The sequence below is a fragment of the Pyrus communis genome, chromosome 6 (genome assembly GCF_963583255.1).
Source record: "Pyrus communis chromosome 6, drPyrComm1.1, whole genome shotgun sequence".
In the NCBI taxonomy this organism is placed as follows: domain Eukaryota; kingdom Viridiplantae; phylum Streptophyta; class Magnoliopsida; order Rosales; family Rosaceae; genus Pyrus; species Pyrus communis.
In genome coordinates, this window is record NC_084808.1 from 17,512,836 (window position 1) to 17,535,786 (window position 22,951).

A 22,951-nucleotide genomic window follows, 5' to 3' on the forward strand; every position below is an offset into this window, starting at 1 on the left:
TTACATTTTCTCTTTGTAATATTGCGATTTGATATCGGGGCTTGTTTTTGTAGGCATTTTTTTTTTCAACTCACAATCACTAAATGGGTGTGTTACTACTAGACTTTCTTTGACTAATGCTCAAATAAACAAACATCTCTTCGATGCTTGAGTTAAACTTAATGAATCTGAATTCAAGAGTTCGAGTTTCTTAACAAAGGAACCTTCTCAAGGTTAAAGGTCGTGTTATTATATATTAGTAGGGTTGAACTTGAAAATGATTTTATTAGAGTATGCGGGGAGTGCTATGATTGGTTAGTTTGAGACCCATTATCCCACTCATCAAGTTAATTAGCCGTTAAACTTTGGGAGACGTGATAAGTGTTTGCCATTAAGAGTTCTGAATTGGAACCACTTAGTACTACGATTTAGTGGTATTCCTCTTTACTTGTAAGTGGGAGGTCTTAGATTCGATTCTTGTCAAAGTCGAGTTTGAACCATATTATTGCTAGCCTATTGTGAGACCAAGTCACCCACTCCCCCTAATGTAAATATAATATCGTTTGTTCAAAAACAAAAATAAAAAAAATAAAAAATAAAAAAAAAGAAAGAAAGAAAGAAAATGAAAAAAAGAAAAAAAAAATGGGAGTCCTGAATTGGAAAGGTTCTTAACCATACTAAGATCATGTAGAGATTTGTTACCCAATCACTGGATTCAAAAACAAGTCCCACCAGATCATGCCATATATGACCGTTGGGGATTCGAATTTTAAAAACCACATTTTTCCCCACACATCATAGTTGTGAACGCTTCAAAGACCATGTCCACAAAACAAAGCCTCTCTCCTAAACCCCGAAACGCTCAAGCAGCCATGAAATCCGCCCTCTCATCGTCGCCATCAATGACAACGACATCATCCTCAGTGAAATCAAGCACCACCACCGCCATGGACGACGACAGATCTGAAAACCGCGACAGCTGCTACTACCCAGGATGCCGGAAAGATGCCAACTGCAACTGCGAAATGTGCTTGGCCAGCATCAATGCCACTCTCGATCTCATGCCTTTCAGCATCCAGAAAAGCCCGCTCACCAAATTCTCATCTTCAAGGCCTAAGAACAACCCAAGTGTTGAACGCACTCCCATCTCTTTCGATGCTTCGATTTTGTCCACACCCACGTCGGGCTCTCCTCCGATTCCTGTGTCTCCGGAGCTTAAACCGGCTGCAAGATTGAAATCGAAGAAGAAGACTAAGAAGATGGAGAGAAAATGGGGTTTTGGGTGTGAGTTTTGGAGATTGATTTTGGGTTTAATCTTGGTTTATCTGGCGATGTGCGGGTTTTATAAGATGGTTTCGGGTGCATTGAAACCAATTCTGTCACCGGAGATGGTGAGAAATGTTAGTGAAAAATCTTGGGTTGTGGATGATATGAATGGCAGGCTGAGGTTCTTGCAGAAAGAGATGCAAGGTCTTGTTCCTGGGAGGGTTTCGAATTGCAGCTATCCTAGTTCTATATGGGACATTAATCAGGTACTTGGTAATCAAACTTCTGCTTTACAAGTTTAATAGCAATTCAGCATTATTCGGTGATAAACTTGAAATGTCTGTTCCAAAATTCACAAACTTGTTAATGATGAAATGTTAGGATGGTTTGCTTCTAAGCTCACATTGCACATTGTATAAATCTGCAATTGAGGAGGTGCGGATATGGGGATGGCCCTTGCAGTCTGCCGGGTTGCTCACGAGTGGGTTTTCTTCCCGGTCTTTCACAATCTTATCCGGCAGAGTCACAGAGGTAAAGCTGAAAACGTTTTTACTAGATTGTTTATGTTAGTGTTGTATGGTCAGCCTTGAGATGTTTTGAGTTTTGTGTCATGATGTACAAACATATACTATTTTCTTACCACATTGTTGTTGTCGAGAAGTGGTCGGATGGAAAGGTCGGTAGCTATGTGATTCGGAAGCCAAACACTTCCTGGGTGCGGAGAAGTTGGGGTGCCTCAGCTGTGCAGCTAGATCCCAATACATGGATTCTTGAGTACCGGTGGAGCACGATATGCGATAACCAAAGATTGGTTTCAGCGGCACTAGCGTTTTTGAAGAATATGATCTCAAGAATGCTTGGAAAGATGCAGCAGAAATTTTGGCTCTTATCTACTTTTGGCAACAACCAGTACCTTGAAACTAGTGCAAATTACAATATCGAAATCCCAACCTAAAGAGCTCAGCGGACATCATCGGGGGTGCAATGTTTTCTCTCAGCAGATATCCGGACCTCATATCTTGTGAGAAGCTTCGAAAAAATGTCCCCTTGTTATGTTGTATTGCGGAACCGGTTGAGCTTAATTGTTGATCTGATCTCGAACTGTATATGTTCCCTAACGGTGTAATGTAATCGGGAAATTGTTGCTTTCCTGATTATGAGTAACTAGCAACAAACTAGGTTCTGTTTGGCGTTAGGAATCCAATTCTTGGGAAGCGTCTGTAAATATTAGAGGCCACGTAAGCGTTAATCAATCAAAAGTTAGTCATCAGCAAGAACATCAGACCAGATCATTGGGATAGTTTTCTGATTGATTGAATTGAATGAATTTCGCGTTCACGTTTTCGCAAGTAGAATGAGATTTAATCTCAAACGGAGAATAGAGTTTACCAATAGTCTTTATATTGACAGTATGGACAATATGGAATAATGGACAGTATGGAATACTGTCAGTATGGCAGGGAATATTGCAGTCAGTATGGAAGGGCACGTGAAAAAGGAATGTTGTATTATTCCTTGACAGCTAGTCAGTATGGTTTGCTGCTTATTTTTCTCTAGTTGCTGCATCATGGACAGCAAGCACAACACACTGCATTGCATTTGTTTATTGCATGCGTATGTGTGCATGCGTGTATGTAAAATATGTATAAAACACTGCTGCCGTTGCAGCAGTTTAATCAGAAAAGAACAACAAGTTGAAACCAAAATCGTAAGATGGTATCAGAGCAGGAACCATAGGGTCCTGCCTCTGTTGTTTATTCTTCTAGCCTGTTCTTCTTCCTCTGTTCATCATTTGTTGTGATGGCAGAAGATATCCCATCTAGTTCTGAGGCCACAAGTTCCTCAACCCTAACACCAGCCAACATGATACACGGGGAGAGCAACCCACGACTGTGCACCGTGTTGTTGAATGAGTTCAACTACTTGCCATGGTCACGAGCTATATCTCTTGCTCTAGGAGGAAGATCGAAACTAGGGTACGTAAATGGAACCATCAAGCCTCCAGATTCTTCCTCAGCTAACTTTGATGCATGGCACTCAAATGACCAGCTTGTTATGTCCTGGATACTTAACTCGATGGAGCCCAAGTTGTCCGAGATCTTCAGCTACTCAGATTCTTCACACATCTTATGGGAATCAATCAAAGAAATGTACGGCAGTCAACACAATGCTGCCCGTGTGTTTGAACTGAAGAAAAGCCTCGCTGGACTTAAGCAAGGTAATCAAACTTTCATTCAGCATCTTGGAAGCATGAAATCTATGTGGAATGAACTTGATCTATACCGTCCACACACCACTGAATCCGCTGCACTCTTGAAAAGGGCTGATGAAGATAAAGTGTTCCAACTATTGGCAAGCTTGGGAGTTGAGTATGAAGACTTGCGTAGCCACTTACTAATGACTCCTGAGCTACCATCGTTCGTCAACGTGTGTCATGCAGTCCAAAGAGAGGAAACTCGAAGGAAAGTAATGCATGTTGAGCCTCGGTCTAGCCCAGAAGCTAGGGCTTTCACCAGTAACCACAACTTCACTAGTGAAAGGTTTTTTAATGGAAAGAAAGCTGACTGGAAATGCACATACTGCAACACCAAGGGGCACGTAAGGGAAAAATGCTGGATTTTACACCCTGAGTTAAAACCTAAGTTTAACAAGGAAGGAAAAATGATCAGGGATGGGAAAGGGTTTACGCCTAAAGCCTTCCAATCTAAAGAGATGTCAAACTTCACCTCAAGCCCTTTCTCCCTGATCAATGAGTTTGCCGCCTTTCTCCAAAAGAAGAGTGATATCGCTGAGGGTAACAATGTCACCACGGAAAATTCCACAGAAATGCTTGGAAAATTTGCTGGTTTTTTGGCAAATTCAAACACCACTACATCCGGCAATATCCCAGGTATCATTTGTGCACTTTCCACGGCTCTCAATCTCACACACGATTTTTGGATTGTAGACTCAGGTGCCACTGACCATATAACCAACAACCAAGCTTGTCTTCATGAGTTTCAAAAATTACCTAATCCTACTCATGTGTCTGTAGCAAATGGGAAAGGGGAACCAGTCCTAGGAAAAGGAAAAATTAAATTGATGGGGAGTGATGTAGAGTCTACGGCACTATATGTACCCTCATTTCCATTTCAGCTTCTGTCCATAGGAAACATCACACATACTTTGAACTGTCTTGCTATTTTTTCTCCTCACACAGTTGTGTTTCAGGATCGAGTCACTCAGAAGAAGATTGGTGAGGGTTTTTTCTTAAATGGTCTGTACTACATCTCAAAGGAGTTCAATCAAATTAAGGAACCCATTGCCACCCTAAGCCATGTCCAGAAGCATCAACTTTGGCACCAACGTCTCGCTCATCCCTCCGAACCAGTAATGTCTAAATTATTTCCAAATTATTGTACCAACACACATGAGTGTGAGATCTGTCAAATGTCAAAAGCCACTAGGCTACCTTTTGTACCCTCTAAATCTAGAACCAGTAAACTCTTTGAAGTTGTACACTCAGATATTTGGGGACCTACCCGTGTTGAGTCATTTGATGGGTACAAGTATTTTGTTACATTCATAGATGACTACTCTAGGGTTACCTGGTTATATCTCTTAAAGTCTAAAAGTGAATTTTTTACAGCTTTTCAAGACTTTCATAAGCTAATAACCAACCAATTCTCCTCAAAAATATATACCTTACGGTCAGATAATGGCACCGAGTATACCTCCAATAATCTGTCAAACTACTTGAGCAGTCATGGTATCTTGCATCAAACTAGTTGTGTGGGTACACCACAACAAAATGGTGTTGCCGAACGCAAGAATAGGGATTTATTGGAGAAAACTAGGTCTCTTATGTTTCAGATGCAAGTTCCCAAGAGATTCTGGTCCCAAGCACTTCTCACTGCAGCCTATATCATTAACAGACTTCCCACTCGTGTCCTGAATTCCAAATCACCTTTTGAAGTTATGAAGGGAAGAACTGCTGATTTAACTCATTTCAGGATTTTTGGATGCACTTGTTATGTTCACGTTCAAGCAAATCATCGTGATAAACTCGAACCTCGAGCTATCAAGTGTGTGTTTATGGGGTACTCGAGTTCTCAAAAGGGATACAAATGTTATAACCCACACACTGGGAAGCTGGTTGTTTCTAGGGATGTACGGTTTGATGAACTAGTTCCTTTCTTCAACAATCACTCCCCGAATAGTTCTCAGGGGGAGAGTCTAATGGATATTTTTCCACTACCAACTCTTGCTGAAATCCATACAGACACCCCCCCATACCACCCTATAAGTGATTCCCCAGTTGATGAGATGGTCAGTGAAGATATACCTCGTGCCCCAGCACCAGTTGTTGCCACACAACCAATTGTAGCAGCACCAAAAAGGAACCCAACTCGCGATCGCAATCCTCCTCTACGGCTGCAAGAGTACATCACTTACAGTGCAAGGCATCCCATTTCTGAAGCTCTTACTTATCACAAACTGTCAGCATCTCATGCATCCTTCCTAAGTCAGGTGACAAATAATGTTGAGCCTAAAAACTTTCAAGAAGCAGTATGTATGCCCGTGTGGAGAGAAGCCATGCATAATGAGCTCAAAGCACTGAACGAAAATCAAACCTGGAGTGTGGTAGACCTTCCCAAAGGGAAGAAAGCCGTAGGGAGTAGATGGATTTACAAGACCAAATTCAATTCCAATGGTACCATTGAAAGACACAAGGCACGATTGGTTGCACGGGGGTTCACTCAAACCTACGGTATTGATTACAAGGAGACTTTTGCTCCCGTCGCCAAAATGAACACAGTAAGGGTGTTGTTATCAGTAGCAGTCAACCACGACTGGCCCTTGTTTCAAATGGATGTTAAAAACGCATTTCTTCACGGTGAGCTTCAAGAAGAGGTGTACATGAAGCTACCTCCAGGACACCCTCAAGAACAAGAACCTACCAAAGTCTGCAAGCTTCATAAAGCTATATATGGACTTAAACAGTCTCCTCGAGCTTGGTACGCCAAACTGAGCTCCGTTCTTGAAGTGGCAGGGTTCAAAAGGAGTCATGCTGACTCCTCTCTCTTTGTTCGAAGTGGTGTCCAAGGGAAGCTCATAGTTCTTATATATGTTGACGACCTTATCATCACGGGGGACAACATGGATGAACTCGAGGCTCTTAAACGGTCGCTTCACCAACAGTTTGCCATTAAAGACTTGGGAACCTTGAAATATTTTCTGGGAATTGAGATGGCTACCTCTTCCAAGGGTCTATTCTTGAATCAAAGGAGGTATGTTCTTGACCTTCTTAAAGAAGCACATATGGTCAACTGCAAACCTGCTCGCACCCCACTTGCTAGCAAACTTCAATTGGATGTTCCAGGTAAACCCCTATCAAATCCTAATGTGTATCAACGCATGGTTGGGAAACTCATTTACCTCACTATCACAAGGCCTGATATTGCTTACTCCGTTAGCCTTATCAGTCAGTTTATGCATTCTCCTACATTGGTTCATTGGGAAATTGTCAAGAGAATCCTCCGATATCTCAAGGGCTCGATCGGCAGAGGCATACTCATGCAGAAAAATGAGTCTAACAACATTCTGGCCTATACCGATGCTGACTGGGCTGGTAATTCCCTTGATCGAAAATCCACCACAGGTTTTTGTACCTTTGTAGGTGGAAACCTTGTCACCTGGAAAAGTAAAAAACAAACAGTGGTTGCACGGTCCAGTGCGGAAGCTGAATATCGGGCCATGGCAGCAACAGCTTCTGAACTCATCTGGTTGAAGAGTCTCCTTCTTGATCTTGGCTTCACCAGCAAGGAACCCATGTCCTTATTCTGTGACAACCAGGCTGCAATGCATATTGCATCCAATCCTGTCTTCCATGAACGGACTAAACACATTGAAGTTGACTGCCACTTCATCCGCACTCAAGTTCAATCCAAAGTCATCGAAACTGTGTACACTAGAAGTCATGATCAACTTGCGGACCTTTTCACGAAAGCTCTCGATTTTACACAGTTTCAACGGTTATTGTTCAAGCTTGGATCAATCAACCCCCCTTGATCCAGCTTGAGGGGGAGTATTGACAGTATGGACAATATGGAATAATGGACAGTATGGAATACTGTCAGTATGGCAGGGAATATTGCAGTCAGTATGGAAGGGCACGTGAAAAAGGAATGTTGTATTATTCCTTGACAGCTAGTCAGTATGGTTTGCTGCTTATTTTTCTCTAGTTGCTGCATCATGGACAGCAAGCACAACACACTGCATTGCATTTGTTTATTGCATGCGTATGTGTGCATGCGTGTATGTAAAATATGTATAAAACACTGCTGCCGTTGCAGCAGTTTAATCAGAAAAGAACAACAAGTTGAAACCAAAATCGTAAGACTTTACAAGAAGAAAAACCATGTTTGTAGTGGTGAAACCTAGTCCTATCTCTGACAATAATCTCTCTCTCTTTCATACACCGTTGAAGCCAACTTCATCAAAGTAAGCCACTCTTTGCATATCCGGAGATTCTTAACTATGCGAATGCTTCTACAGTAAGAAAGAGCCAACTTCTCACTGTGCAACAGAATCGCTTCCTTCTTTTCTTCCTCTTTCCATCTTCTTTGTTTTGAGTAAATGTTTGATAACGCCACAAGGGCTCCATCATCATGTGATTCTACCTCAAGAAGCTGTCTTGCAGCATATTCTCCTAATTCATTCTCACCATGAATCTGACAAGCAGCCATCAAATATCCCCAAACGACAACATTCGGTGCAGAGGTGTTGCAAGCGGTCACTTTTTTTTTTCTTTTTTTTCTTTTGAAAACTGAGGATACTTTTTATATAGGGATTTTATATATATTTTTTTTAACAAACGATAATCTCACAATAGGTTAGCATTAGTACGGTTCAAATTCGATTTTTACGAAAATTGAATCTAAGACCCAATTATAATGAAAAAAGAATACTACTAAATCGTACTACTAACTGATCAAAATCTGATCATACAACCACACAACCATTGCTGCAAATCTGACCACTTTAGTTTTTTATTTTTCGAAAAAAAAAAAAGACCATACAACTATAGAACACACGACATGTCGTTTATATGCGTCTCTCCTTTGTATCTACAAGGAGGAAACGTTCCAGGATCTGAAGCCCCCAAAAAGCAATGGGAGAAGCTTTGTTCGAGCTGGAGCAACATCTAAGGTACAAACAGGTAAAAATTTCCACTCCCATTTCACAAATTTCCCCAATGTCAGTCACCAAATTCCTCGAAACCCTAATCCCAATTCAGGTTTACCCAAGAATCACCCATTAGTTGCTAACCTTGCTGTACCAAATGTGTGTATTTATGCAGGTAAAACTGACGCCTGAAGAAACTAAGATTCTTCTTACCTGCAAGTCCAAAGCTGTCAGGGAGTTTACATTCGGAGGTCTTGCTGCTGCCACTGTTGCCTGGACAGGTCTCTCTCTCGTTTGGCAGTTTTCTTGTTCAGGGTTCCTGTGTGTTTTGTGAATTTTTATCTTCCAACTATGTATTTCTATATATTTCAATTCATTGGGAGGTCGGAGTTTCCAGTTGTATGATAGTGGTAGTGGTACAAGCGAACGACTTTTTTCGATATTAGCTAATTTGGCAGACATTTTGTTTCTCATTCGCCAAAAGCTGCAAAACCCAGTTTTGATTCGATCATTTTCTGTTATGAGAGTTTGCATTGGTTTCGGATAGAGAAATGAGGGTTCGATTTCTCATTATTTGGATGGAGAGTTTGCATTAGGCCATTTCAGTTACAACAGTGTGCATTGGTTTTGGATAGAGAAACATTGGTTCTCCAGTATTTCAAGTTTTCATTGTTCCACGGTTTTGAGGTAGTTATCAAGAGATGTTTATCGATTACCAGTGCCACATGGTTTTGAGGTAGTTATCAAGAGATGTTTACTGATTGCCAGTGCCACACTATTGTTCAAGTGAAAAAGGATATGTACATCGTAAAGTGTATTGAAGGACGTTGGTTTTGCTGCTTGGAATAATAATTCATTGCATTAGAGTTTATACATTTTAGTATCCTGTTCTCTTTTCTTCTTTTCTTAATTCTGCACTTTTTGAAACAGTACAAGGGAAAGGATATCAGCTTGCAAATTGCAATTGATATTATATGGTTCATAATTGTAATCTTACACATTTCATGGGGCTTTTATGAATATTTACCGTCTGCATATCACTTTTATACTCATTTATAATCATTCGAGGGAGTGAGCTGGTGAAAAGTTATAGGATTCTTTAATAAACAATTATGTTAATTTTTTTGTTCCATTTAATTTACAAGTAAAGGTTCTTCTTTTGGGGTCCAATAATGATTCACGTTTTTTTATTGTAAGTTTGGATTATTATTACTTCGTTATCATAATTGTTGTTTATTTATATGTTTCATTCTTTTAACAATCTCAGTTTCTTTATTGCAGCATCAAAGAAGCTGAATACGTTTATTCGACTTAACCTTTCAGGAGGTGGGTTAAACTCTCTCTCTCTCTCTCTCTCTCTCTCTCTCTCTCTATATATATATATATATATATATATATGAATCATAGCTACCTATCACTTTCTCATTTGAACAAGTTTTATGCTTCTGCAGGAGCTGCTGCTCTATTTGGACTATGGAGCTTGTCTAGGTCCTTAAATTCATGTGTTAACCATATTCTTTCTCAGGATGGAAGTCGTATGCAGGCGGAGTTAGCAACTATGTATGTCACCATTTTTATTTTTAGGATGTTTGATGATTCACTTTTGTGCAATTGGCTAGAAACACTGGTTTTCTTCTGGTATGCATGAATAGTCATGTTAGCCATCTTGGTGTGGATCTATTCTTCCTGAGTTGTAATTAGGAGTTGAAAATTTTGAGTTCATTGTCCTTCTTACACTTATGGAATTGAAGTCCTTCTGACACATTTATTCATTCACAAAATCTTCGTTTTCGGTATATGACTAATGTCTGCCCTTCCATCACATCTCTGCCAACCCGTTGCTTACTTGGTTTTGTATGTAATTATCTGCGTATATATGAGACATTACTGTACATGTATTTATCCGGAAAAGAAATGCAGTGTAGTATATGACCAATATCTGCTTGTTTACTAACTTCAATTGAAATTCTTGAATTATTGAACTGTGAACTGTGATTCAAATAACAGAATGGTGAATAAGTATCAGAATGATCCTTCTATGATGGGGCTTATCTCTAAACAGTTCTATTCTGAGAAAGTTTTTGATGATGCGAACTCAGATCAGCCAACACTGAGGTGGCGTTATCGGAATTATTTTAGTGATAACATTAGCCATGGTCGAAGAACAGATTACAGCGATTCTCAAGGTGATCCAGACCAGGCTTCCCATGGTGACCATCAGAGTTCCTCTGACAGTGATTCCCGGAACACCCAGAATGACTCCCACAAAATACGTTTTGCTCCCAAACAAGTTCCTGTAAGAAACTTATCTAGTAATTTTTTTTCTTAGAAATGGTTGCATTACACTGCTTATGAGTTAAGTTTTATAAGTAGCGATAGTAGTGCAGAAGAAGAATTTGGAAAATAGATGTAGCATAAATTTGTCACTGTCGAGGAATGTGTACGTAAGATAGTTTGTAGCCTTTACTATTCATATAGTTGAACATTATACCCACCAAATGCATGTGAACCCCATTACATGGTACAGAAAATCATACCCCGATCAAATTTGCATGCCAAAGAAAGTATCATGCCCTGGGCCTATACCAGTAGCAAACCTAAGTGCTGAGGTATATATATTTCAATCTTTTTCACAGGTGTGTCTTCAGATAAGTTACATGATGAAATCAACAGCAATAGTACTATAGTAGGATCATTTGTACTCTGCATGTTCAGAAGGGGTTCTCACTCTTCCCTGTTGCCTATGTACATATCTGAATAATGATGAGGAAACTACACTTACTTCTCATGGCATATGATAAGGGTCTCTTGTATTCTGACTCATCTATTTCTTATCGTAGGTGAACTCTGGTGTTGATGTAATGGTCGACCCTTTTGATTGCGTGTTTGGTAATACAAGCGAGGAGATTCTTCTTCCAGGTACCTCTAGCACTGTCAATCCCCCAAAAGTACAGACTCGTAAACATAGAAGATCTCACCGTAGGCGTCATATGCACCATGAGGAAGACGTACCAAAAATGCAACATACGTAACAGAGTCGAATGTGGTTGCGTACGAGAAGATCAAAGGGGAGAGCTTAAGGGAAGTACAAATTGCCCTTTCAATTGCCTTGTGTTTATCAGACCTCCAGGAAGAGAGCATCTCTGTCTCAATTTACCACAGTATCAGGCAAGTTACTGTCATTTACTTTTCACCGCTGTGTAATTATTGCTGAATCAATAGTTAAAGTTCCATTTGGGCTCATTATGCATTTGAAGAAGCAGAGTGCTCCTTCAATGAGCAACAACAATAATCGGTTATTTTTTTTAATACAAGCGATATTAAAATAAGTGGTTAGTTTGGATATGCACGTATTATTTTTCCCGTTTAATCATTCGGTTGGAAAGACGTTTTTTTTCAAAAACGAAAGAAGCTCCACAAGTTTACACAACCCAGTTTGAAAGGTCTGTCCACAATCCAAACGTGAAAATCTTAATCTGAAAGCTAGCAAGCAGATTTTGGAATTTTATGGTCACCAAATGTCCCCAATTAGGAAAAATCACCCTCTAATCTTTGGATTAATTTCAAAGATATTAAAAAAAACAAAAACAAAAAAAAAAAAAAAAACAAATCTATGGGTGGTGCTGGTTTAGAGTAGTTTCAATAGACAAGGGTTGTTTGTCACGGAGCACCCCATGCATTCCTATATGAAAACTACAGCAAGCACTGTCTCTATCTGCACTTAATCCAAAATTTTGTAGGGATAATAAATTAAAATTGTTTTGTTTTAGCTGGTCACCCCTTCTGCGAAGGGTCGGGGAACCTTCATTCTCTGTCTTTGTAGTTTATATAATGCGAATAGTTTTGCTCACCGTCTCGTTTTTTTTTAAGTTTAAATCTTGAAATTTGTATAGAAGATAGACTAAACCAAACTTATCTTAATCGACAATAATTACACCGGTGAGCATCGTTTTAAGCTGCTGAGAAAAAAATTGCTGTTGTATGACTAGATAGAATATGCACACATCTAAAATTTCTTGTATATTCTAAATTCTGTGATAAAAGAGCTCATGCAAAGTCGATCGATGTTAGTTTTGTAAAATGCCATATTAGACAAGGGTGCAGGAGGGAATGTAACTTCGAAGAAGTTGCCAATGAGTATAGGAGACGGAATGTCCCTTTCTTCTTTTTTGGTAACGGAATGTCCCTTACTTCCTTCCTCCCTTACGGCCATCGTGGCCTCATGTGCTATGATGCAATGTCATGTATAAGTTTTTCTTCACATCCTGTTATATCATTAGCACGGGATGTCATAGTGATAATATACTCATTTCATATCAATTACTTCCCCTCTTCTGGTGAATTCCTCATTTTGCTCCTCAACCTAGAAATATTAGTAAGCAGTCATTTCCATGTGTTGTTCTTCTCACAAGGATACGTACTTAAACGTTGATCACTCATTCGCCGTAAAAAACACGTCAAAGGAAGTCCCAAAACACGTTGACAAAGTTGTCACATAATCAAAGGAAAATGAATTTCAAAACGACAACCTAAATTGTGTCACGAGACATGAGCTTGGAAGGTGACTTACAGTTACTAAGAAATTGCACCCTATATATCTTTATTATTATATAATTGCACAAGGAATAACCTTTTTTCTCCTTGTCCTGTGAGATTTCCTTGACACCAAAAAAGCTATAAACATTTTGGATGGTCCAAAAAATTAAAATATGGCCAAAATTGTAATTATAGTAAAGTCCAAGGATGAAACCTAAACGATCTTTGCCTTTTATATATTCTGCTGTGATTCCTCCCATGGGCTCTCCAGCCACTATGCTTACCCAGAAAGGGAGCTTTCCTTAACGCCCTTTTCAAATTGCAGCCAACATTTCTTTCATTCTCCCCAATTTCTAAATTATCAGAAAGAAATTGGGAAAATTCAATTCAATCCAATCCAATCCATTTCAATTTCAATCCAAACCAATTTCTAGGGTTAGGGCATTTTCCCAAAAAATACCCAAATTAATTTTCCCACCAATCCTTTATGATTCCTTCTTTTGGTAAAAACAACCCAATCAGGATTTTGATTCCCACCCAAGATTGGCGTGCCTTTTTCACAAGAGGGGCATCTTTCTATTAATCTTGTCGCAATCCCTCTATTTCTTCTGCAGCTCCACTACTTCCGCCACCGCCTCCCCAGCAGCTGCCACTGAAGCCGCCAACCATGAAGGTCCACCCCATGCCCAGGAAGCGCAACATCACCGTCCAATACAGATCAAGAAACCCACTTTCTGAAGCGCAGGCACTTTTGGGTCTGACCCATAAGAAGCTCCGCCGTCTCCCCCATGTCTTCAGCCGGATCCTGGAGCTCCCCTTTCGGTCCGACGCTGACGTTCTGGTCCAGGAGAATCCCGATTGCTTCCGATTCGTCGCCGAAGCCGATAATATCGGCGACGGCGTGAGGACCCACACCATCGAAATCCATCCCGGGGTGACCAAAATCGTGGTTCGCGAAAGTGGATCGGCGGAATTGACGTTGGACGAGCTCGAGCTCGACATGTGGAGGTTTCGGCTGCCGGAATCGACTCGACCAGAGTTGGCCAGCGCGGTTTTCGTGGACGGGGAGCTTATCGTGACGGTGCCGAAGGATGTGGGAGTGGAGAATGCGGACGGTGGTGATGGTGGCGGAGAGGTTTGGGGGGGTGGCGACGGGAATGGGGGTGGGGGTTTCAGAGGAGGTATGGGTAACCGCCTTGTGCTTGTACAGTAATTATCTCTGTGTTTTTTAAACCTTTCTACTTCTTTGGGCTATAATTTTAGTTGTTCCAATTAAGTTGGCTTTAGCTTTGCAACTGAGCTTTTGAGGCTGTTGTTGTTGGTGGAACTAGTTGTTTTATGCTGCTGTTCTTGTTGAATGAAAGAAATGTTGGTTTTAGCAATGATGATGCAATTGTGTATTGGATTGGTCTTTTGGATTTAGGTTATTGGTATTGCTTTTGCATGCGGGGTTTCCGCCGTTGCGATTTTCACACTCCCGTTTACTCCTTATGACACTGCTGTCCTTGTTTCCGTTCCTTGATTCTCGTTTGATTTATTAATCCTAGTACTAAGAGAGTGCAGGAGCGAAAAGGGAGTGCGAAAATCCCTTCCCTTTTTTGTGCTGATCATATTGGTTGTACGATTGGTTGTAGTTCATTATGTAGGCAAACAGGGCTTTTGTGCTCATCCCTTTTCTCTTCTCTCTTCTCTTTTTGTTGTTCTTGCTTAGCTATTTGCTTTCCCCTAGGATTATATAAATGCTGTGTGTAAGAAGGCACACAAAACAAACTTGTGAGTGTTGCAAACTGAAAATCAAACCCTCTTTCCGTGATCGAAAGATTATTCCACCCTTTTCGTTGTTTTGACTGGAATTATGCCGTAGTTCTTTTATGCGGGGTTTAGTTTCTTCGACCTAGTTCTGGAGATTCTGCTATTCAATTTTCTGCATTCTTGATTAAGCCATGTCAACATCTTATGTTGACGACTTCTTCACACGGAAAACCCTTTCGATCTGCCTTTATTCCAATACCAAGAGCCAATTACTTTTACTTGATGGTTAAGAATATATGCTTTCTGGCCCACTGAGTCTACTACTGCTAGTCAACCCAAAGCATTTCCAGTCTGGGCTGCAGTGATTTGCGTTACTTTTCACTTTTAGCAATCAAATGAACATCTCTCTGCTTTTCTGATGATTATTTTGTGATGAGCTCTCCCATTTTGCCGACGATCATCGGCTGAGTACAATTGATGAGTTGCGTAGACGGTTCTTTGTGTCGAATTTTCATTGCATCGGATTCTCCCGCTTGATATGCTACCGCCCTTTTCTTCCATGCTTCTTTATCTCCTCCATGCTACGCCTCAGTTAGTATGGATTGATTGGGCATAATATGGTTGGATTTGCTGGCCGAGGTTTTCCCTGAATGTGAACAGAACTGATTCTTTTACGTGATGCCGTGGTCGGAGATTGAAAACTGGGTTGTTTTAGCTTCATTCTTCTGAAAGTTGCATGGCCTCTGCATTGTGTGATATGTTTGCCCAATTGTTCCCACTTCCGCATCATATTCACCCACGGTGGAAGAAGATATACAGCTGTTACGGAGGCCGCATTCGTCATTTCCTTCATTAATTTGTGAAGCTACTCAGTTGCACGGGGACTGTAAATTGTAACTTCACTCCCTCTCACAGAAGCTGCGTGCCTCTTTACGCTGACCAAATGTATTTTTTTTGGTTTTTTTTTTGGGTTACTACAAAGTTTGGGAAAAGAAGAGAATCGGTATGGATCAAACCTGTCCCATGGTACACAAACATAATTAACTTCCGCCACTATAGTAAGACGCCGTCTACCTTTTACCTGACTAGTGGGGCATAAACAAGTAATTTGCAAAAAGTATAGCTTGAGCGAGATCAGGTTCTAAGAATTTTGGCAGCACAAACCCACGATTGATAACTATTTTAATTTTCAGTTTTTGTATAAATCGGAAAACCAAATAAGCAAGCATAACCAAACCATTTTAACAACGTGAAAGGTCCATTTCATTCCGAAGAAACTATATTTGTGCATTGTGCACACATTGTACAGGAAATGAAAATGCCTACATCTGCAACCAACCTATTCACACGAACGAAGAGCAGCAGCACTCGAGCCAAAGTGTTCTCCAGTTGCCAAAATTTCCGATTCCCCAGTCAGGCAAACCGCCTTCACAAACATAAAAAGAAGAAGAAAAAAAACACACAGTCGGGGAAATTGGGAGGTTGAGAGCACACTTGCCTGATGCTTCAAACAGACTAGAATCTGCGACGACCTTTCTCATGCACCGTTTCATCAAACAACGCAATCACTGCAAGAAGGTGCAGATTCTTTGGGAGTTCATAGGATACAATTCACAACATAAGAGGGTTCCTTGAAAGTCCTTCAACGGGCTCTTCATACCTTTCTTCTGCCAGTAGGCACGGGCTGATTCTACTAGATGCCCTTGTGCTTACAAACCTCACACAAAAATGTGACAGCACGATTGCACAAAAATCTAATGCGCAATCGATTCAAACCATAAAGAAGCCAGTTCAATACCAAAGTTGATGAAACAACGAAATTAAACCATCATAATCCAGTAAGGTTTACTTCAATCCTCAATTGCCAAACTGAAGTGCTCCTTCAGGACAGCTCTAGAAGTCTTTCCAAATCCGTTGGCCACTTCTTCCATATCCTTAAGCTTTTTGACTTCGCTTTTAATCTGCTTCACTCTGCTCATTACAGTACTCAGTAAAGCGTCCGAGTCAGTTGAAGCGTGCTGTACCAAATCAGACTTCTCCTTCTCAAGTTGCTGATACAGATTACAGAGATAGTTCTTCTGTGCATTAAGGCATTCCTCCGCCATTTTAAATTCAGTTTCCTGTGACCTTCTTAGTGCATGGAGAACCTGATCAATCTCTTCCTCAAGTTTTTGAGCTTCAGTTCGATAATAAAATTGTGAGCCCCTGACATCCAAGGGTTCTTGGAAGCCAGTAAGTTCCATGACAGTATCTCCATGATGAGAGACATCTGTATGCAAATGAAAACATTTTAGAGAGAGAGAGAGAGAGAGAGAGAGAGAGAGAGAGAGAGAGAGAGAGAGGGAGAGAGATGAAACCTTGTGCAAATTAACTAATTATATTTTTTATACAGCATCCAAAAAGTTGCAAGTAATTATCATAACATAATTACTTAATTTTAGAGAAGGAAGATTACCAATGGAGATAGTCGAAAAATTGTCTCCCTCTTTCCAAATATCTTCAAGATTAGTCCCACATTTGAGCTGCTTAAAATAGAAATGTTATATTGCTGGAATTTTAGGAAGTGTAAGTGTGGGAGTCTAAATACTGTAAAGCTACTATATTTACCTTTTCAATGGCCACTTCAATACGTTTCAGCAGGTCCTTTGCACTGGTTTTCTGTGAACCACACAAAATGCAGATACCAAAATTTAAAATCTTCTCAACATCATCCCGAGAATCAAGAGATTCGCAAGCAAGTAAAAGCCTTGTGAAATGTGAAACCAAATCTGTTTTTTCATCACAGCGCCGGCAATAGTATTCAGAATCCAAGCCAATGCTTCCTCCTACAGTGCCAGCCATGTAACATCGCAGAGCACAATCAATGTGGGCAGCATGCCCGCATATGCTACCATCATGCATCAATGCTTCGCATCGAATGTAATCATAACCTGCACAGGACGAGTTTACAGACTTGCAACAAAGAATGCAACAGCAATCACGGCAGAACTTAGGTTCAGTGCAGCAAATATCACACTCCATTACTGCTAAAGCTGGGCTTTCTGCTTGTTCCAACAGACTGCTGCACTTCTTATTTCCAGCTTTACAACGCTCAGTATCAGACATGTAATCAGGTTCTGCACACTCTTCGGGGGGTAGAACACGTGACACATGCTTCAGCTTCGCACTACCTGCATAAATTCCACATGAAAGTAACGCAATTGGTTCTCCAATAAGTTGACAAGTGAAAAACATATTAGATGCGTAGTACACTAAATTAGTAAATTCTTGAACATGGAATTTATTTTTTATTTGTGAAAAGCTTTAAAACCAAAATGGGATATATTGTTAACAGCTTGAATTTGATGATGTATACACTTCGCTCGCTGTTCGCTATACATAAAAAATTCAAGAATCTTATAGAGACAGGGAGAAAAGATCATGATAAAAAAAAATTAAAAAAAAACAGGACTCGGTTTGGATTGACACCATTAGTTCAGCCATTCACTACAGTAAATGAAACTTTAACGTATAGGAACGTTGATCAGAATCTGACAGCATTTAAATAACGCACTATTTTTTATTTTTCCAAAGTTGACACCATTAGTTCAGCCATTCACTACAGTAAATACAAATTAGAAAATAAACAACCAAACACACGTGTATTGAAGACATAAGTCAAGAAATAAGCGCTTAGCCATCAGTCTCCAAGATAAATTGCTCTGGATCAAATCACCAACATAAGATAATGAAAAGGAAAAGAAAACACAGGTACACAAACACCAGATCATTTCAAAGACAGACAAGGATATTATCACTTTATTTATATAGAGATGCCCAAAAGATATAAAAGCACAAAAGTTGAGAAATAGAAAATAAAAATCAAATTTGCTTACGGCTGACCATTTGTCAATGCTGACTGGTGTGCAGGGATCCTCCAGGAGAATTTTGTAAAAAAGTCATCAAGATTTAAACCAGGAAATGTTGCTTTGATATATCGTTCAACTGCAAGCCTGCTTGCAAAACCATATTTCCTACGAGTTGAATGTTCACGATTGCGAAGACGCTTTGGAAGATAGAGATACCTATCCAGAAAGTGTCCAGCAGCAGAAACTCTCTTCCCCACCTTCCAGCGCCAATTATCACCAGGATTAGGCCAATTCACAGGAGCATAAGGCAAACCTTCCCCAGAATCATCAGGTAAAACTGGATTACAAATAAAATCATTTTCATTTGTCTCTGGTGTCCTATCACTTTCAGCATCAAAATCGATCTCCATGATTCCTGTATCAGCTGACATATGATGAGGGTAGTGTACTTTCAAGCAATTGAAGAGTATGATAACCTACGAACCAACATTATTTTTTCTAGTTACAAAGTAACACAATGCAAAAACAACGACCAGAGCACATGCCAATGATTCATTTTATTCTTAGAAATAAACTCTTTGATAGTATAACTACATGATATCTACGGTGTTGCAATATCAATAATTCTTTGAAATCCAGACAGGTATCCAACTTAATCCAACTTTCAGCCTCCGCGAATGGATAGGCCTTAGTTAAGTCATTAGTATGAGTAATTATGCCGTCTATCATAGTATTTGACCTAGAACTGTAATAGATTGTAATTTCACATCTATATGTAGGCACTAGGCAAAGATTTAATTCCACTTATTTCAAACAAGGAAAATTTTGGGCAAAGTTTGATTGATACTAATTTTATATTTGAATCTCCCACCATCCATTCAACAACTGCCAGAAGCCCAAAAGCTTAAGCCATCAGCAGCGGCAAGCCAAGCCTAGGTCAAAAGTGGCCATGCCCCAAACCCATTTGTTACTATCGTTATTGTATCTTGGGTGGGTTTGGTTTCAATCGGTTCAGTTTTTTGCCAAAACTGGTTCCTGATTTTTTTTTTTTTTTTTTTTTTTTTTAACAATACAGTCACACAGTGAAAGCCTCCAATGGAGGCCTATGCAACACAAAAAAGGACACGGAAATGCATATGCAAATTCCGACTTGCTGACAGTGAGACATACACGGCAAATAATACACTAATCAGATTACCATGCCTATACGCAAGAAGCCTTAATCGATTGAGACAATAAATAATTAGGAACGAAGAAGGAAAAGACAAAAAAGAAAAAGAATTAGGAGATGAACTTTTTGATAGGAGAATGTTGCACATGCATTCATGGAAGAAGGAAAGGACGAAAAAAAATAGGAGACGAAGGAGCCGAAATTAACTTGAAATATCAATCCTTGTTATATATGCAGACAATGGGTACCTCAGAGAGATGAACAATATGCAAAACCCCAATAATTAGATAAAGAATAAACAACAAAAAGTAAGATAGGATTAGATCTTATAGCTCGGAAGAATGTTTGTACCTCAGATAGATTAGGGTTTCGGATTCCAGAAAGTCAGCTCGTCACTGCAACAACAAATCAAATTCATAGAAAATCAGCTAAACAAATTGAAATAGATAAATTATTAAATTACGAAAAAGACAATGGGTTCAGAGAAACCATTTGCGGAAATGGAGGCCAAGAAAGGTAAAAGGAAGATCAAAAGGCAAAAAAAAAAAAAGACAAAAGAAGCAAACCCCTTGGAAAACCCTCGAACCAACGAGAGAGGGTCACTGTGGGCGTACAGATCGGATTGAGTTGCAGCCAAAAAGCGACGGGGGTCACCGGAGATAGGCGGAGAGGGAGAGGGAGAAAGCAAATTTCTGAAAATTGGGGTATTAGGGTAATTAGCAAGAAATGGGCAACTTGTGATTATCCAAAAAGAAGGGGTAATGCTTATTTATGGTGTTTTTACGGGCCGGGTTGACCCGCGCTGAGTCGAGCTGAGTTGGGCCCAATTTATACCTACAAGTATGACGTATCAAAAGATGAATGGGTATATTCCTTTACATAAGCATAAGTCTTGGTTGGCTTAGACACTTAAGCCTAAAATCAATAATCATCATCTACAATGCACACAAGTTGTGCTTTGATAGATGGACCCGCAGATAAAGATAACCCAAGTTGATGGAAGAGAATATGAGATGGACTGGGAAGAGAAAGTCGCTAGAAACAGAAGAAACGAAGATGAAGTCGCCGGCAAGATGAGAGAAAGATGAAGTTGCAAGATGGCAAGAAAGCTTAGGTTTTTCTATGGGAAACAAACAGGGGTCTGAGAGTCAGAGAAGAGAACCAGAAGATGGTATCTAATTCACTAAAAAAAGAAATGAAATATACATAATAATTATTATTAATAATTAATAATAATTACATAAATAATTATATCTACTAGAAGAAACCAGTGGATGTTCCATGTAATCAATATTCCAAGTGCAAACAGACAACTCTACCCAAGAAAAAGAAAGTCATATATTTGGACTGAATGAATAATCTTAGATCATGCTAGAGCCTAAAAGAAACCCGTGGATATTCCACGTAATAGTGAGATACTAATTATAAAAAAGTAATAAAAAAAATCTTTTTTATAACAAAATTACCCCGCATTCTTTTATGCATTCTTTTCAACTGGTTTCGAACTTTTTTGTTTGGGGGAATTTGTATATATAACATAATATTAATAATATTAGTTCAGTACGATATATCACCGGTAATGATTTTGAATACCACTACCATACCGAAAATGTTTGGTTCGGTACAAATATTGTATCATTGCCAATTGGTAAGTTTTGGCACAAATTTGGTGTGGTACGGTTGGTACATTAAGTTGGCAAAAAATCTCACCCATATCCAAAAGTATACTCACTTGATCTGAATGTACTCTTTTTCCCTACAATTAAGAACATTTTCCCACTAGATTTTTGCTACATAACCAGATTTTGATGAGGCACCCATCCTCCACTGGTCATACCCTTGTGAGATTCTCTACTTGCATCCAGAAGACGTTTAGTTTTGATTTAATGCAACTTTTTGTTAGAGCAATATTAGAAAATATGAAAATAACACAAGAATTCCTGTAATAATAATCATAAAGAAATTCACAACATCATATATGAAATTAATATAAACAACTAGGGATAAAGTTAGAAAAACTGACAAACTTGAAGATTGAGGCTTGCATAAATGCAATGTCCTAAAGATAGAATTTTGCTCATACTCTTGTGCTTGTAGTTCGGTAGACGTCCGTTTCTCAGGATTCAACAATCTATAATCCAAAATAAAAAAACACTTCAGTCTTCGAATTCTGGTGAACTTTATATATTCCGTACTCTTAAGACACAACTCGAAATTTGACAAACTAAGAATGAGAGAAACAAAGTGGGGAAATCTTATTTCTTAAGAGTAAAGATTAACTCTAATTTTCTATCATTTAATACCAATGGTTTCATGGGTTTATATAGAATCCAATTTCTACTTATTAAAGAGATGTAACTTTTCATCTATAAGGCCTCGTTTGGCACACCGGATAATACTAATAATACGGAGTACGGTGTTTGATGTCTGTTTGTATTAAATAGCCACCAGATTGTTTGTTGTCTGTTTGTATTAAATAGCCACCGGATTAAACAATCGGGGCTCACCTACTTTATACGGAAAAGACCTACTTGCTTATCCTCTCCAAAACCACAGTACAACTTAGTCGGATGCTCTCTCTTTCCTTTCCAGACGCAGCCACTCTATTTGCTCTAGGTTAGTCTTCTCATGCCTTCTTCTTCTTCGTTTGAATCCCAATTCATATTCTCATTTTTCTTCTTCTTCCCAGGTTCCCTTCCTTCTGTTCTTCCTCTCCCTCTGTTCTTGTTATTTTTCGTTTCCCCTCCCTATGTTCTTTCCCCTCATTCCCACAAATCCCAAAACCCAATTCCTCTGCCGGCCACCATGAATCACAACCACCACCAGGTTCCATCCAACCACCCAGAACAAGACTCTTCTCTCCCTGCATCTTCTTCTGGCTACCGCATGATCTTCATCCCTCTTCTCCATCGCTGCATCTCCGACCTCTACAACCCTCAGTCTGCAACCACCCCCAACGACGCATTTGAGCATTCTTTACATTTGATTGTCGAGTAAAATCCAATTATACCCTAAAAAACTTTTTTTTTTTTAAATGCAAAGTGCATAAATGACACTCGATCTTTTTCTAATTTTATGCGATTACCATATGAACTAAACTTTTTAACAATTAACAGCCTTAACTTTACACCACCAAATTGTATAAGGTATGAAGTTATGGGATGCCATTTGCGCAATTTTTTCTTAAAAGATGAACAAACTAATCGTTGCGAGATTTTTTTTTTTTTTTCAA

The 22,951-nt window shown here is 39.5% G+C and overlaps 4 protein-coding genes across 6 annotated transcripts; 3 read left to right on the forward strand and 1 right to left on the reverse strand.

The window, feature by feature from the left end:
- The first annotated feature begins 711 nt into the window (after positions 1–711).
- LOC137736416 (uncharacterized) lies at positions 712–2,629 on the forward strand. The gene is made up of 3 exons (XM_068475686.1): positions 712–1,511; positions 1,627–1,776; positions 1,907–2,629. Exons 1-3 carry the CDS (start codon positions 801–803, stop codon positions 2,198–2,200), a joined length of 1,155 nt encoding a protein of 384 aa, XP_068331787.1. The 5' UTR covers positions 712–800; the 3' UTR covers positions 2,201–2,629.
- Positions 2,630–8,364: 5,735 nt separating this feature from the next.
- LOC137737899 (uncharacterized) lies at positions 8,365–11,738 on the forward strand. The gene is made up of 6 exons (XM_068477476.1): positions 8,365–8,446; positions 8,588–8,693; positions 9,694–9,738; positions 9,864–9,972; positions 10,420–10,708; positions 11,253–11,738. The coding sequence occupies exons 1-6, from the start codon at positions 8,399–8,401 to the stop codon at positions 11,442–11,444; spliced, it is 789 nt and encodes a 262-aa protein (XP_068333577.1). The 5' UTR covers positions 8,365–8,398; the 3' UTR covers positions 11,445–11,738.
- A 1,427-nt stretch (positions 11,739–13,165) lies between these two features.
- Positions 13,166–14,348, forward strand: LOC137736813 (uncharacterized). Its single transcript, XM_068476088.1, has one exon. It carries the CDS (start codon positions 13,616–13,618, stop codon positions 14,159–14,161), a length of 546 nt encoding a protein of 181 aa, XP_068332189.1. The 5' UTR covers positions 13,166–13,615; the 3' UTR covers positions 14,162–14,348.
- A 140-nt stretch (positions 14,349–14,488) lies between these two features.
- On the reverse strand, positions 14,489–20,463 carry LOC137736812 (uncharacterized). 3 transcript variants are annotated; one of them, XM_068476085.1, is made up of 6 exons: positions 20,286–20,463; positions 20,071–20,114; positions 18,583–18,963; positions 17,308–17,870; positions 17,156–17,222; positions 14,489–16,969 (listed from the first exon to the last, which is right to left on the reverse strand). In XM_068476085.1, exons 3-6 carry the CDS (start codon positions 18,956–18,958, stop codon positions 16,551–16,553), a joined length of 1,425 nt encoding a protein of 474 aa, XP_068332186.1. In that variant the 5' UTR covers positions 18,959–18,963; positions 20,071–20,114; positions 20,286–20,463; the 3' UTR covers positions 14,489–16,550. The 3 variants fall into 3 exon arrangements, with proteins under 3 accessions (XP_068332186.1, XP_068332187.1, XP_068332185.1); XM_068476086.1 differs by having other exon boundaries at positions 18,583–18,972; XM_068476084.1 differs by having other exon boundaries at positions 18,583–19,024.
- Between the last annotated feature and the right edge of the window lie 2,488 nt (positions 20,464–22,951).